General features: G+C 43.4%; 2 protein-coding genes across 24 annotated transcripts in view; one reads left to right on the top strand and one right to left on the bottom strand.

Moving 5' to 3' along the window:
* MLH3 (mutL homolog 3) overlaps nt 1-564 on the top strand; it is a 33,454-nt gene extending 32,890 nt beyond the window's left edge. For all 22 annotated transcript variants that reach the window (XR_013521403.1, XR_013521401.1, XR_013521397.1 and 19 more), the window contains one exon: nt 144-564. Coding sequence is in view for 13 of the 22 variants with exons in the window: in XM_078335463.1 (XP_078191589.1) it covers nt 144-263 (120 nt within the window). In the remaining 9 variants the exon portion in view is untranslated. The remainder of the gene's footprint in view (nt 1-143) is intronic.
* Nucleotides 565-5,057: 4,493 nt separating this feature from the next.
* EIF2B2 (eukaryotic translation initiation factor 2B subunit beta) lies at nt 5,058-15,838 on the bottom strand. 2 transcript variants are annotated; one of them, XM_017977229.3, is made up of 8 exons: nt 15,606-15,838; nt 15,364-15,484; nt 15,059-15,207; nt 13,644-13,807; nt 12,302-12,397; nt 11,257-11,394; nt 10,277-10,343; nt 5,058-9,020 (listed from the first exon to the last, which is right to left on the bottom strand). In XM_017977229.3, exons 1-8 carry the CDS (start codon nt 15,766-15,768, stop codon nt 8,863-8,865), a joined length of 1,056 nt encoding a protein of 351 aa, XP_017832718.2. In that variant the 5' UTR covers nt 15,769-15,838; the 3' UTR covers nt 5,058-8,862. The 2 variants fall into 2 exon arrangements, with proteins under 2 accessions (XP_017832718.2, XP_035116930.1); XM_035261039.3 differs by lacking the exon at nt 11,257-11,394.
* Between the last annotated feature and the right edge of the window lie 111 nt (nt 15,839-15,949).

Genomic DNA, 15,949 nt, shown 5'->3' with positions numbered 1-15,949 from the left:
CCATTGATCCTTAAAAAAGTCTATAATCTCTATTGAATCTAGAAGTTAGAATTCTAAATGGATTATAACAGCATACTTTGGAAATATTTGTGTGCTACCTAGATTTTCATACTGCTAATTGAAGTTATTCTTTCTTCCCATAGATTAAACCCAATCTCACTAAACTTCGCAAAATGGCCCAGGCCTGGCGTCTGTTTGGAAAAGCAGAGTGTGATACAAGGCAGAGCTTGCAGCAATCCATGGCTCCCTGTGAGCCACCATGAGAACAAAATCACTTGTCTAAAAAGAACAAAGGGATGTTCACTGTTTGCCTCTGAGCAGAGAGCAGCAGCAGCAGGTACCAGCGCAGCCCTGACTGAATCAGCCCAGTGTCCCTGAGCAGCTTAGACAGCAGGGCTCTTTGTATCAGTCAGTCTTGAGCAGATGATTCCTCTTGTTGAGTAGCCAGTTGGAATTCAAGCCTAAAGACAGCTCATTCATTTGCATCCGTGGACACAGAAGGTTGCCATATAATGTCTACCTTTTGCTGCTTATTTAATGATAAAATTTAATGACTGATCGGTTGCTTGTTGTTTGAAGGTTGTGATTTTTGTTTTCATACAGTTTTTTTTTTTTCAAGCTTCACATTTGCGTGTATCTAATTCAGCTGATGCTCAAGTCCAAAGGATAGTCTGCCTTCCCAGGCTGCCCCCAGGGTGTCTCCATTGCTCCCCTCTTTTCCCTTCAGTCTTCTTCACTTCCCTGTGCTGCTGCTTCGTGTGCTACATCTCAGGCTTAAAGAGTTTCTCTACTTTCAGTGAAAACATTCCCTGAGGTCTTTCAGCAGGCCTCTAGTTACTTTAGGGATTAAAAACTATTGATAAAAAGAAGGACAAGGGGTCAGGTACAGTGGCTCATGCCTGTAATGCTAGGCTGAGGTGGGAGGATCACCTGAGTCAGGAGTTCAAGACCAGCCTGACCAACGTGGTGAAACCCCATATCTACTTAAATAATAGATAGATAGTTAGATAGATAGATAGATAGATAGATAGATAGATAGATAGATAGATAGATAGGACAAGGATAGAACAGAGAAAACTTAAAGTCCTGTTCCTGGTTTTTTGTTTTGTTTTGTTTAAAAACTCAGAGACTGATGTTCATATCCCAAATTATTAAGATGGTGAAAATCCTGTGAGGTTTTTTTTTTTCTTGAGACAGAGTCTCTTTTGCCCAGGCTGGAGTTCAATGGCGTGATCTTAGCTCACTGCAAACTCCGTCCACCCCCTCCCCTGCCCTCTGCGTTCAAGCAATTTTCCTGCCTCAGCCTCCTGAGTAGCTGGGATTACAGGTGCGCACCACCACACCTGGCTAATTTTTGTATTTTTAATAGAGACAAGGTTTCACCATGTTGATCAGGCTGGTCTCGAACTCCTGACCTTGTAATCTGCCTGCCTCACCCTCCCAAAGAGCTGGGATTACAGGCATGAGCCACCATGCCTGGCCAAGCCTGTTTTTTAAAATATGATTATTTTTTCTTTTTCTTCCCAGCTAATATATTCTATCATATAAAATATGATTTTTGGGGGGGTACTTTATAAAGTATCTCTTTATGTGAAAGCACTTGTCATATCAAAACACAGCATATATTCAACCTAACCAAATATGTTTACACTTTTTCTTTCAGGAGACAAGGATTCTTTGGGTCACTTTCAAATGGTATCGTGGTGTTACTACATTATGCCTATCTATTGCCCTTATAATTTCACTTGGGACCAGGACTGATCATTCTGCAAATGCTTTTTATGCCATTCTCAATCTATTTCCCCCGACCTTTTCACATGATTTGTGGTTAATAGGACTCAATAGAGTAAAATTGCACAGTAGGAAAAAAAAAGCAAAAAGCAAAAAGCCAGCTGGTAATGTTTGTTACAACTGGGGTGCTATACAATTAGTAAGATGATGCAATGAGAATTTCCACTTTTGTATTTCCTGACCTGCCTGCTCAAAGTGGCTTTTTTATCAATGGAATGATTTTCCTCATTTTTTAATACAGGAAACCAATTTGTGCTCATGGAAGAAAGGTTCCTTTGCCAGCAGCCTTGAAGTGAATCTTACAGGAGCAGTGAAAGTATTGCATTCATTAGCTTCTGACCCAGAGGAGGTTCAAGGAAAACCTTCACTTGTTTTCAAGGGGATCCTTGTAGATTTACATAATTGGAACCCTGAAGAACAGGCCCTACTGTCTAAAAATGGCTTTTATTCTTCTAAAGACATATAAATGGGTGTTTTATAGACGGGAAGACATGACCTTAGAAAGGAGGGAGTTTTCAGAGGATTTGCCAGACTGTCAGGGGCTCTGCCTCCAGGCCCAATGTAGCAGCGTGGCCTCAGGGCCTCCGCCTCCCTGCTCAAGGGCTACAGGGAAACCAACTGTCCTGGGAGTTTTAAAAATCTTTTAAGGTCAGACTCATTTGAGGGGTTTAAAAAAGTGTCTCAATGCCTCCTATTAGGATTTCAGAAGGGTTTGCAATATGTAATCCCAACTACTGTTTTCTTGAGAGTAGCAGAGGATTAGAAAAAGCTCTCCATAAATTATGTAACCAGGCTTCCTGGCTAGCCTGACTCAATCAATGTAAGAGATTATTATTCTATTTTCATAATTTATAAGTGTAGGGGCATGCATCAGCATAAAAACAACCTATTAGAGAAAAATATCTAATAGATTACCTTTATCACTTATTAAGGTTTTGTGTTGTTTTTAATTCAGATGCCATAAGAACAAAGATACATGTAATTTATAATAGTAATCATTCACACCTATATTGTGCTTTAAGGTTTACAAAATAATTTTTCTCATACTTTATCTTAATTCCTTAACAGTCTGTGAGGTAAGGTGGTAGTTTTATCACCATTTTACAAAGTGGGAAATAAAGGTGGAGAACAGTCCTTTTAGGAACCTGGTTATCCCCTTTGTATAATAAAACTTCCGAAGCTCAGAGTTGTTCACTGGTTTACTGAAGGCTTATTTATCAGAGTCAGAATTCAGACCCAGGCCTGTGTGACTTCAAATTGCACGCTCCTTCCTGTTATTAGCCTCATGCTGTCCCTTATATTTTTAATTTGTTAGGAATTCATTAGTTTATAAACTTGGTGATTCAACTTTATTAGATTCTGGTCGCTGAAGGCTTTAGTAACTTCAGAGTAAAACTTGAGAGATGAGATGTGAAATGCAGCCTTTCTTGAGAGTTCCTTTTTCTGTGACATTCATCAACACTCCATTGAGACTGAAGGTTCCTCTGGCTGCCTCTACCTTCAAGAGGCTTAGCTTTAGTCACTGAGAAAGACGAGGAAACTAATGATAGAATATAGTAGCTTCCTCTGGTGTTAGGGATCACAGTCGCAGCTAGTTACAGCTAGCCCTTTATTATTGAAAGAGGAGGAGCTAACAGCCCCACTATCAAAATTAAGACTAGAGATGGCAATAGGAGCTAGTGTTAGAAAAGCTTAAGGCAAAGCATAAAGTGTAGGCTAGAACGAAGCTGGAGAATGAGCAGGGGCCTTGGGCAGCATCCAGAACCTGGCTGGGGACCTGGAACTACATGAGATATAAGAATGGAGGGGTTCTAGCAGTCGGAGATCAGATACAAATAAACACCTGGGATCTGGGCAAGGCAGACAGTGAAAAAAACCAAGGCAAGCAAAACGGTGAGAGCAGGAGGGGGCCCAGGGCCACGTTCTTGAGATGTGGATGGGGCTGAGGAAGCCATGCCAAGTGAGGAGAACAGACGCGGCTCAGCAGTTCATAGTGAGCCCTGACAAGCCAGTTCAGCTGAAGCTTCGGGTGGGAGCCAGTCATGGCACAGTTGAGTGAGGGAAGAGCAGTTTCAGGCACCCAGAGCCAGACTCCCACAACTTGTTTTCCACCTTAAGAGCCACCCATTCCATCCAAACCCCTTGCAAAAGTCTGCTAACAGAGAACCTCCCAGTGTACTGGCCACTTGCCGTCATGCCTGTCTTTACTCTCTAAGATGAAGCTGCCTGTCAACAGTGAGATGGCAAACAGGTGGGTCCAGAAGAGGGGAAAGAAGGAAGTCTGGAAAAACAAAATGCTGAAGAATCTGCACCAAATAAAGCCTTGTTTCCTTCTTCCTTCCATCCCTCCATTCATCATTCAGTAAATATTTTGTGAGTCCCTTCTAAATGTATTGTATCAGAACTTGTGGGGGCTATAAAGGAAAAAATTATCACATGGCTTAGGATGTTTCCAACTCTTGGATCATTTTCACCCCAGGCCCATTAGTTACAGAGCACTCAGGCTTACCCAGAAGCATCGGATATGGTCCAGGCAGGATCCAACTGTGTGGGAATCGCAGTGTGCTGCATGTGGGACTCCATCGAGCCAGCCTTGCTGGAGGAGCAGCCTGAGGAAGTGGGATTTGTACCCCCTTGCCTGGCTCTGCCCTCACAATTTGCTTTTATCTACTTCCAAAGTAAGGAATGTCCCATGATGGGCCAGGCAAACAATCCAAAAAAAAGTGGCTTGGAGGCCGGATGTGGTGGCTCACGCCTGTAATCCAAGCGCTTTGGAGGCCAAGGCAGGTGGATCACCTGAGGTTGGGAGTTCAAGACCAGCCTGACCAACATGGTGAAACCCCATCTTAAAAAAAAAAACTAATAAAATAAAATAAAGATAATAAAAAAAAAAAGTGCCTTGGAGTTAGCTACTGCAATTAGCAGTTTCTCATTATTCAACATTGCATTACCGCTTTTTCATATTAGTTAATGCAGAATTTTATTTTTATGTATTTATTATCTTCCCAGACCTAGTGTTTTAGGAAGAATATTACATATAAATGATGACTTTTAGGAATCTTACCAAGTTTTTGTTTCTTCAGCACTAAGTGGCTTCTTTTCTAGGAAGGTCTTAATTCTAAATGTAATATGCTTGAAAAAACTATTGAAAGAATCCATCTCTTGAGCATAGTATTTAATATACATATCAGGCAGTCACCATCTCAAGAGTGATTAGGCTCAAGCACTGCCCTCCGTCATGTGAGGGATGCCAAGAGACAGGAAGCTTAGATTTTAGCTCTTTATTAGGTTGGTGCAAAAGTAATTGCAGTTTTTGCCATTAATAATAATAATCGCCTAGCCATTGTGCAGTATCTTGCAAGTGCTCTTTGGCAAATGAAAGAATAATTCAAAGCAAAGTAGGCCAGATATAAAACACTTCCAAATCACATTTCAAAATTGTTTTTTCATGCCATCTAGGTGCATGTCTGCTAAGGGAGTTTTTGCAAGGACAGGTGGAGAGTATGATGCCTTTGAAATAATCACGTCACCATCTGGTATTATCTTTATGGCAGAGCAGTTCTGATGTAGTTGTAGTGTTACAGATCATGTATTTCCATGATGGAACTGTGACTGGCAGCCTTCATTAGCCTAAAGACTGATGCAACAGATTGCTTTGCGAAATAGTTTTGAAGCACATCCATGAAATGTATGATCCTATGGGTACCAGCATTGATTTCTTTGAGGTATCATTTTACACTTCAGTTTTTCCTCGTAGAGTATTTTTCAAAGACGTCTCTTCTGAGGCTAAATTAGGAATTTCTGTTCCTTATTCAAGTTCCAAGAATTGTGCCTCTCCTGCCCTCTACCCAAACTGGAAGATAGAAACCGTGGGAAAAAGTGTCTTTACAAACTGCACTGTTATCTAACTTGGTTTATTTAGCATATTCAGGAAGACTTTGTCATTCATGAAATCCTAGTTCTATTAATTCTCTCCAAGCTACAACAGTTGTTTCTGTTTGTTTTTTGCTGAGTTTCTGGGTTCTGCCAGCAAGGCGGGGTGCGGGGGAGGTGGGCACCCCGATACCAAGGCTGATAGGCAGTGAGTTGACATGGAACTTGTTTCCTCCTGTTCAGTTCAGGTTCTCTCCTTCTGATATTTACCCCTCCTCAAATAGGGAATGGGAGAGAGGGGAAACAGGAAGATGAGCCTCTATAGAATTTACTTAATTGGGGTCATAAAGATTCTAAAACTATGCATTACTGCAGTTCTGTTCTAGCTGCTGTAAGAGTCGACCAGAAAGAGACAGAGCTTCTACTTATTAACCTTCATCCATCTTCGTCATGCCTGGGAAGGATGTTGGTGCTAATTTTAGACACAGAGACTAAGATGCACAAAGGACAAGTATCATAAAACATTTTTGGAGCCAGAAACAGATTTAAGTTCCTTGCCTCTCTGCTGCTCTTACTCCAAACCACACAATTGTACCCAAGTGAATTGCTGTTAGAATTGGTGCCTTTGGAGGAGACAATTGCTCGTAATTGGTAGCTATAAGCCACTTCACTGAGAAAGCGTGGGTCTTAGATGCTTTAAGAATCATCGACAGACTGAGCCTGAGCAAGTCAGGCTTTTCTGAGTCACATAGCTTTTAGGTCAGTGTAAAATACTGACTTTCTGGGGTCTTATTTTTTCCCTCTCTGGAAGACCTAAGGCAAAGATTTCTCTCAAAGAGATATCAAAGAATAGAGGCCTTTCCCTTAGAACCTAACTCTTCACAGTGTTAATCAAAATGTGGTTATCAGATCACCTGTTCAAAGCCTACGGGGTGCTTACTTGTTAAACATGCAGATTCTTAGTGCTTCCTCCACCCACACAGACACTGCATAAGAGGCCCAGCTTCAGACCACTAGTTCCTAAACGTGGCAGAAATCTGGATCACCTGGGAGGCTTTTAGGTTAAAAACTGTCAATGACTAAAGTAGTACACATTAAGAGAGGAAACAATACGTAAACATAAACATACCAACAAAATTAGAGGCTGTCCCTCTGCTTGCCGTGCTTGGTATAATACTTCTATACTGTTTCCCTATGCATGTACATATAATTTTGTTTTGTTTTTATGAGACAGAGGCTTACCCACTCTTTTACCCAGGCTAAAGTGCAGTGGCCCAGTCTCTGCTCACTGCACCCTCTACCTCCTGAGTAGCTGGGATTACACGTACCCGCCACTAAACCTGGCTAATTTTTCTATTTTTAGTGGAGACGGGGTTTTGCTACTTTGACCAGGCTGGTCTTGAACTCCTCACCTCAAGTGATCTGCCCTCCATGGCCTCTCAAAGTGCTGGGATTACCAGGGTGAGCCACTGTGCCCAGCCAATGTTGTTTTGTTTTAATGAAATGAGTCCATATTATGCATATTACTCTGCAGCTTGTGTTTTTTCCCCAGCTTTTTTTAACTAACAATATAAAAATGCACTTCCTTGCAAATCTATCCTATTCTTTTAACACCAGGATCACAACTCAAATGCTTACAGGGGTTAGGCAGATAACATAAATGTTAAATTGATCCAGTAGGAACTGCAGAAAACTGGAGATGTTCCATCTAACGCCATCAGACGTTAGCCAACCACAGATCAACTATTACCATTTGGAAATGTTGGCCCAGAGTTGCCAAATTTGAGTTTTCAAGAAAAGCAAGAAATCTGAATTTTTGAAATGTGCCATCTCCAGATTTTTAAATATTGGTAACAAATTCACATTAAATGCAGCGCGAACCAGCCCAAGTGTCTTCACCTCAGACACTGCCCCTCCAGCCATCCTTTTGAAACTTCTATTGCCATGTATACGTAATGTTCCATGGTGTAACCGTCAGTACTTCTTCAACCTTTCTCCTGTTGCTGGACACTTAGGCTATGACATTCCAACTACTGCACTGAACATTCTGTATAAATCTTTGTGCTTGTACAAAGAATTCTAGAAATACAGGTTCCAAATTGCCCTCTAAAAGGTTGTAACAATTTATACTCCTATAAATACTGCATGAGACTGTCCTTTTCTGGGAAGCTTTAGACAGATTCCCAGGTGGTAACCCAGGTATCAGATGCACTACATCTGTGCTGAAACCCAAGTCCGTATGTGTGAGTGAGCAGAGTCACTCTCAGGTGATTCTGATGATCAGAGAGGTTTTGGAACTACTGTTTTAGCCTATTAACAAGCTGTTTGGGGCCATTACCAGTGAATTGTAAAGGAAACTATACTTTCATTTGTACTTTTGTGTTTTATCTTTTTAGAGACAGGGTCTTGCTCTGTCATCCAGGCTGGAGTACAGTGATACAATCATAGCTCACTGTAGCCTTGAACTCATGGGCTCAAGTGATTCTCCCACCTCAGCCTCCAGAGTAGCAAGGCCACAGGCATGGGCCACGTCTGGCTAGTTTTTTAAAATATTTTTTGCAGAAACAGGATCTTGCTATGTTGCCAGGCTAGTCTCAAACTCCAGGCCTCAAACAGTTCTCCTGCCTCGGCCTCCCAAAGTGCCTGGATTACAAATGGGAGCCACTGCATCTGGCCAGTATTTCCATGTTTTATTTTTCCCTCTTAACTACAGCCCTCTATACAAACACAAAAAAGGCTCTGCTGCTGCTGTTTCAAGCAGTTCTGTCAGTGTGGGACAATAAATTAACTAACTAAGGAACCTTCAAGTAGCTTTTATTCGCACAGCCTCGGAAGAAGTGTCGTAGCCATTTCTGAGCAAAAATCTGTATCCCAGCAAGGTATTCAGTGTTATGTTTAACACACTACTGAACCAGAAAGTTTAAGTTCTTGACACAGACGCAACCAGGTCACTAAGAGGCTCCAAAATCAATAGGTTAAGCCCTGCTGCACTGTTAAGATCTGAAAGGCAAGACACAGTCCTGGATGTGTGCCCTTGTTAAGGGGTGACTAAAAAAGCAGGCAGCAGTATCAAGGATTTTTTTAGGTTGACTCCTGTGCATTCCCACATTGCAAGGATGTGTTTCAGCAGCAGCACTCAAGTCTCCTCTTCCTTCTGTATCTGCCTAAGCAATCTCTGCTTAGGATAAGTGCGGTTGGTCATAGGACATGATCGTCAGGATGGTAGAGTTCACTCATCAGGCGGTAGATGTAGGAAGGTGCATTCCCACCAATGTTGGAAATAAAGAGGGTAATGAGCTCTGGGGGGACGTAGTCAAACACAGGGCAATGCACGCTGACCTTCTCCAGAATGTCCCCTGAAAGGCAAGCAAACATGCTAAAGGTAAAACTGAGGCTCCCTCTCTCATAAATTGATTATATTTATGTAGTAGCATATAGATTCCAGGATGGAGAATGCAGGCATATTAGCTCCCCAAGGATGGGAAGCTATGGAAAAATGTGAACCAGAAGAGATGACTTCAGATCATGACACTCCCTTCTTACACCTCCCCCATGCCTCTGCACAGCCCTTAGAATAAAATTCAAACTCAGGATTGAAGTCTAAGATCTGGGCCCTCCCTACAACACCACAAGAATTATAATTTGGACCACTCTCCCCCTTACTCATTACTATCTAGCCATGTATGGCCATCTTTTTCTAACAGGCCAAGCCCCTGCACCAGTGCATGGAAAACTTTCCCTGATCTTCATATAGCAGACTCTATTCATTCAAGACTCAGCTGAAATGTCATGTCATTAAGACTCTTCCTCAATGTCAGTTAGGCCCCTAGCCACTTTGTATCACACCACCCTTGCTTGATTTCTTCTCATGACCTAATACTTTCTCATCTGTCTTCCACAATAGAATGTAAGTTCTGTGGGAACAGGGTTTTATTTCTTTCATTCATTGTTATATCCTCAGTGCCTAGAAAAGTGCTGGATACATTGTAGATGCTCGATAACTATTTCTTGAAGAATAAATGTTTATATAAATGGATGAAGTTATTCAACTTCCAAGAAGAACTAGTACCCCAACTACTCTGCCTCACTCTCAGCGGGTGTGTAAGGCCATCTTAGCCAAGGCTGCAGGCATAATGAGCTGAGCTGCTGCCTTTAGAAGAAGCCAGAGAAAAGAACTCCAACACATGAGACTATCCAGGCTACAGGTGGGTTTTCTAAGTAGGAACATTTCACAGCCTGCTTCCTTTGGCAGTCAATCCACCAAAACAACTCCCAATAGCAACTGAAAACAAGGTCATTTTCCTAATTGGTTGTCTGTATCTCAAACAACATGCAAAGCCAAACAGAGACAATGCTAGATGATCCAACCCACCATAGCCCCAACAAATCTAAAATATAGTTGTCTCAACAAATTAACATGGATTTGATTAGGTCCTCAAGCACTTTGAGTTTGCTAAAGAAAACAGTCCCCACAAGTAGTGTGATAAAAAACACAACCTGACAGCATTCAGGTCTACTGACCACCAAAACAACAAAGACCACAACACATGCACAAACCCTGAAAACACACAACACACACATGCAAGCACATATGCACACAGAGCTTCTGTACCTTCTGTGAAAGGCAGGACTTCTTCAGGAGCCACAAACTTATGAAATGAGTCTTCTTCATTGGGGAACTAGAAAGGAAAAAATTTTTAAAACTAGAGACCCGGCAATTCTACTCCTAGATACATACCTGGAGAAATGAAAACACCTGTCCACACAGAAAACTTAGACACAGATGCTTACAGCAGCATTAGTAACAAAAGCCAAATGTGGAACCAACCCAAATGCCCATCAGCAATGAATAGATTAATAAATTGTGGTATGTTCATATAATGGAATATTCAGCCTTGAAAGGTAATTCTGACATATCACAAGGATGAATTTTGAAAACATTGTGCTAAGTGACAAAAGTCAGGCACAACATGTCACATATGATTCCTTTTATACAAAATGGGCAAACCCATAGACAGAAGCAGATTAGAGGAGATGGGGGAAAAGGAGAAATGGAGCGATTACTTAAGGGGTACAGGGTGTTTTTCTAGAGTGGAGAAAAAGTTTTGAAACTAGAGAGTGGTGGTTGTATAATGCTAAGAATGTACTAGATCCCACTAAATTGTATACTTTAAAATGGTTAATTGTATGTTATGTGAATTTTACCTCAATTTTAAAAATAGAGACCTAAAATAGGTTGATGTTTTCAAAGCAAACAGCTTCTATCACTGATGAAATGGCCATTCACTTAGTCCCTGCTTGTATTCAGGTTACAAAGGACACGCGCTGGAACAATAACCAAACTGATTGTATGATCCTAGTTTCAACCTGCTTGGCACTTTCAGAAATGGTCAGGCGACAGGAACAGTGGCAATCATAAGCAAAGGGCATTTTACAACTACATACTGTCCTTACAATCTTGAGGGTATAATCCATTGAGTAAATGCAGATCAATGGAGGCCCTGGACTGAGTTAGTTGAAGTCCCAGAGTTAAAGCCTACCCTTTGGCTTCCTTCTTCCTGCTGGCTTCTAGCTTGAGACAGACAGACATACCTGTGGGGAAAGTTTGAACATAGGTGCACAGACAATGAGTGGGGTGGAATGGTGTTTTGCTGCCAGTGCCAGAGTGTGAGTTCCTGTCACAGCTCTCAGGGCCCCATTGGCCAGGATGGTCTTCGTGCCAATGATCACCTTTGGAACAATAAGAAAAGTGTGAGCCATCCTGGGGTGGAGCCTTAAAAGGGCCATTGGCCACAAAAAGCTGAATGTTCAGGCCTCAGAACTGGTATCATGAGGGGTCACAGACTAGTAGAGGGGAAGGGATCCCTGGCTCAGTACAAATTCTAGCTTAAAAGTGGGTTTCTGGGCCAGGCGCGGTGGCTCAAGCCTGTAATCCCAGCACTTTGGGGGAGGCTGAGGTGGGTGGATCACGAGGTCAAGAGATCGAGACCATCCTAGTCCACATGGTGAAACCCCGTCTCTACTAAAAATACAAAAAATTAGCTGGGCATGGTGGTGCATGCCTGTAATCCCAGCTACTCAGGAGGCTGAGGCAGGAGAATTGCCTGAACCCAGGAGGCGGAGGTTGCAGTGAGCCGAGATCATGCCATTCCACTCCAGCCTGGGTAACAAGAGCAAAACTCTGTCTCAAAAAAAACAGTGGGTTTCCAAGGAAAGAGTGAATGTAAAATGGAACAAGAAACTGCAAAACCTATTGTTCTTAGTCCCATATTTTCTGGAAATTGAGATGCCACACCTTCTGAGAAGCCAGGAACCTTTTCATTCACTATCTACAGCTGCCAAGCTCTTTGAGCATAAGGCAGGAGCCCCGTAGCCAATCACTAGCAACTGATACTCTTGCCTTAGTGCTATTTAATACTTCATTCTTTTCAGTGCTTCAACCAAATGTAGAGGCTACTCCAAGAGAGGAACAATGATGCAGAAAAAGGGAAAAGAAATTCAGTTAAAAAAGGCCCAAGTATGTACTTTGAAAGGTGCTAGAAATTTTTTTCTCTCACCATGAATATTACAGGAGATAAACATCAATATTTTAGAAACATAATCTTCATGAATTCAACGTAACTCCAAATATACTCACCTTGTTGACTCTTGACATAACAGCAAAAATGGCAGCATCAGTCATGACAGTTGTCTCAATACCTGCTTTGGACAAATTGACAGCCACTTCATGACCCTGCAAGGGAAGAGAAAGGCCGATTCTAAGAGAAAGAGTGAGAAATACTGAAAATTGCTCTCAAATGTAACTGGGTCTGGGGAATTGTGTGATATGGGCATATCCAACACTTAATATCCAACAGATAACTCATTTTTTGGACTACCATAGCTCTGGTAAACTGTAGGGAAGCCCAAGGGAAGCTAATAAATGTCTGTAATACTCCACAGCAGCGCTAGAGTGGCCACAAAACTGGAAATACAAGGTGCTTGTATAATAGAATCAAGATTGCTGACAAGATAGCTCCTGGCTCATTATTTTACAACATCCTGCATCCTTAAATATTTCCTTTTTGAGACCTATTATTTACTTAGGATTGAGTGAGGTCACACCAAGCATCAGTCATCCCCAAGGTAATTTACCCTGTTTTGATTCCTAAAAGAACCAACTTATCTTTCCTTGGACTCAGCCGTTCACCTACCTATTTTTTTTTTTTTTTTTTGAGACAGAGTCTAGCTCTGTCACCTAGGCTGGAGTGCAGCAGCATGATCTTGGCTCACTGCAACCTCTGCCTTCCAGGTTCAAGCAATTCTCCTGCCTCAACCTTCCGAGTAGCTGGGATTATAGGCATGTGCCAGCACGCCTGGCTAATTTTTTTTTTTTTTTTAAACGGAGTCTCCCTCTGTCTCCAGGCTGGAGTGCACAATCTCGGCTCACTGCAACCTCCGCCTCCTGGGTTCAAGGGATTCTCCTGCCTCAGCCTCCCGAGTAGCTGGGACTACAGGTATGCACCACCACACCCAGCTAATTTTTGTATTTTTAGTAGAGTCCAGGTTTCATCATGTTGGCCAGGATGGTCTCAATTTTTTGACCTTGTGATCCACCCACCTTGGCCTCCCAAAGTGCTGGGATTACGGGTGTGAGCAACCGCGCCTGGCCTAATTTTTGTATTTTTAGTAGAGATGGGGTTTCATCATGTTGGACAGATTGGTCTCAAACTCCTGACCTCAGGTAATCTGCCGGCCTCAGCCTCTCAAAGATCTGGGATTACAGGCATGAGCCACTGTGCCCAGCCCCAACTTTCTTAAACCATTGTTTAAGAATGTTCACAGGATGAACAACTTGAAAATTCCCTTAATGTTTTACTTTATCTTCTCAATGTCTCAAAGTCTTGCTTATCAATTCAAGCTTGGAATGGCCCTACCCGTCCCTTGTTTATTTCTTCTTCGTTTTTCATTTTTCATAGCAACTCCAGCAGTCTTCTTACCTGGCAGAAAGGAGCACACTCTGCTACAATGACATGGAATTTTCTCTTTCGGGCAGCCTCTTTGAGGAAGGCCTCTACAGTTCGGGAGAAGCCAATGGTCATAATCACCTCGTTGGAGTGAATGTGCTCCAGAGCCTGGGCTGCAATGTTTTCTGTTGTCCCTTCTGTAAGAACAGTTTTGCAAGGAAAATATGAAACTTCTCTGCTATATCACAAACACATAACGAGTGTATAGAAAAAGATGTCTGCCCTTCACATGCACTGCCCATCTAGCAGACCCTGGCCCCACAGGATTAATGTGCCTAAAGTGAAAGTCACAATGTTGCCCAGGCTGCTGTTGAACTCCTGGTCTCAAGCAATCCACTCACCTTGGCCTCCCAAAGTTCTGGGATTACAGGTGTGAGCTACTGTGCCCAGCTGTCACAATTTCTTACTTTCTTTTTTTTTTTTTTGAGACAAAGTCTCACTCTGTGGCCCAGGTTGGAGTGCAGTGGCATGATCGCAGCTCACTGTAACTTCTACCTCCCAGGTCCAAGCGATTCTCATGCTCCAGCCTCCCAAGTAGCTAGGATTACAGGCATACGTCATTCACGCCCAGCTAATTTTTGTATTTTTAGTAGAGACAGGGTTTCACCATGTTGGAAATCCTGACCTCAAGTGATCCTCCTGCCTCCGCCACCCAGAGTGCTGGGATTACAGGCAAGAGCCACTGGGCCTGGCCCACAATATCTTAGAAGCACCACTCCTGAGGGATTTTCTGCCTGCCCTCTTCCAGAAGTACCCCTACCTATCAACCACCTCTCTGTCACTACACAGCTCATTACAAGTGATTCTGAAGACAATGAATTCAGCCAAGGAATGGCAATCTGGGAAATCCTAAAGTGCTGAGAATCGGCTAAACAAAGCTTCTGCCTAAAAGAACTCTTCCTCCAAAAGGTGGCCACAACACTTCCACATGAGAGAATGGCCACAGAAGAAAAATGGGGGAGGAATTTGGAAGCAGCTTCTTCATACTCTGATTATAAAAATGAGTATCTGCCGATCACTTGGGCCGCAATGACAAGGAAGATGGAGGTAGTATATTGTAGTGTGTATAAAAATTCAGATAGTGAAGGAGGTCTATCAACCTTGATTCTCTAGGGAGTTCATTTTCTTTACAATGAACATAAAGTTCTGTCATAGTCTGCCACTTCACAGATCTGCAGTCTATCAAGAGTTGGTCTGTAAGGGAAAGTAGAGAGGGTTACTTTCGTCCTATCACCTGTTCCAACATTTCCTAATCAGGAAGGAGGACAAACTTCTGAGAACCAGAAGACTGATAATCTCCCATCTCTGCTAATGAATAACCTTCAGGGGCTTCTGTTCCCGTATTTGCCTGTGACCAGTCTCATCTTCGCAGCGGTCAGGCCTCTTACCCAGCTCCACTAGCAGCTCATTAATTGCCTCAATGATGTTGGACTGGAGTTGGGCATAATGGAAGCTGAAATCCTCGTTCAGGCCTCCGGAGGTCAACAGTTTGTGTAGGGACTCCTGCTGATCACTCTCATCGCTGCGTCCATGGAGTCTATGGAGGCAACAAGACCCAAAGAGAGAGGTGGGGAGAAGGAGTGGTCAGGCAGGTAACAAGGGCTGCTCAGCTCCAATAAAGTCTCCGAGCAGGGAGAGGGGCCCGTGCAAAGTGTCACTGGATCCTACCCGGGGCCCAGGACGCAAACCTAACCTGCCATACTCCTCCCGGATAATCTTGAGCACTCTCCGCACCATGTTGCCCACGGTGGTCTCGGAGGGCTGAGCGGCCGTCATCCTCCTGCCCTCTCTGCGGATCAGCTCCATCAGCTCCCCTACAGTCCAAAAGAGACAGGATAAGAGCAGCCAACGCGAAGTGAGGCCTCGGAAACTTTCAGCCATGGGATCGGGAACAGACAGGTGCCGGGATCGCCGGCGGAGGCAGGCCGGCCTCACCCGCGTTGCTCCAGCGGTGGTCTGTGATGATCTGGCGCAGCAGCCCCAGGGTATCCCGAGCCATTTCCTCGGAGCTGCGGGGCCCACCACCCCGCTTCAGGGTCTCCACGAAGCTCTCGATCCTCTCTGACAACTCTGAGCCCTTCACTGCGGCTCCAGGCATCTCTAAGGTAGCTGCCTTTCGCCTTCAGCGGCTGAATCCACACCTGCCAGACCACACAGTTTACACTTCCGGGGCGGGCGAGGTCGGCTTCCGCTGTGAGGGGAGGGGGAAAATCTCAAGTTTGAGAGGAGGCAGGCCACGCCTCTAGTTGCTGCTCTCCCGCCCCCTTCCTCTGTCTAAG

Source organism: Callithrix jacchus, chromosome 8, assembly GCF_049354715.1.
Source record: "Callithrix jacchus isolate 240 chromosome 8, calJac240_pri, whole genome shotgun sequence".
Lineage (NCBI taxonomy): Eukaryota > Metazoa > Chordata > Mammalia > Primates > Cebidae > Callithrix > Callithrix jacchus.
This window is presented reverse-complemented; position numbering and strand designations above follow the sequence as displayed.

Bases quoted from the DNA above. Each gene is read 5' to 3' on its own strand.
- EIF2B2 (XM_017977229.3), bottom strand. From the start codon at position 15,768: ATGCCTGGAGCCGCAGTGAAGGGCTCAGAGTTGTCAGAGAGGATCGAG. The intron at 15,208-15,363 runs GTTAGGTTTGCG...TTGCCTCCATAG, and splicing joins ATCCGGGAGGAGTATGGCAG to ACTCCATGGACGCAGCGATG. The intron at 10,344-11,256 runs GTATGTCTGTCT...TTTCCTTTCTAG, and splicing joins TGTTCAAACTTTCCCCACAG to TTCCCCAATGAAGAAGACTC.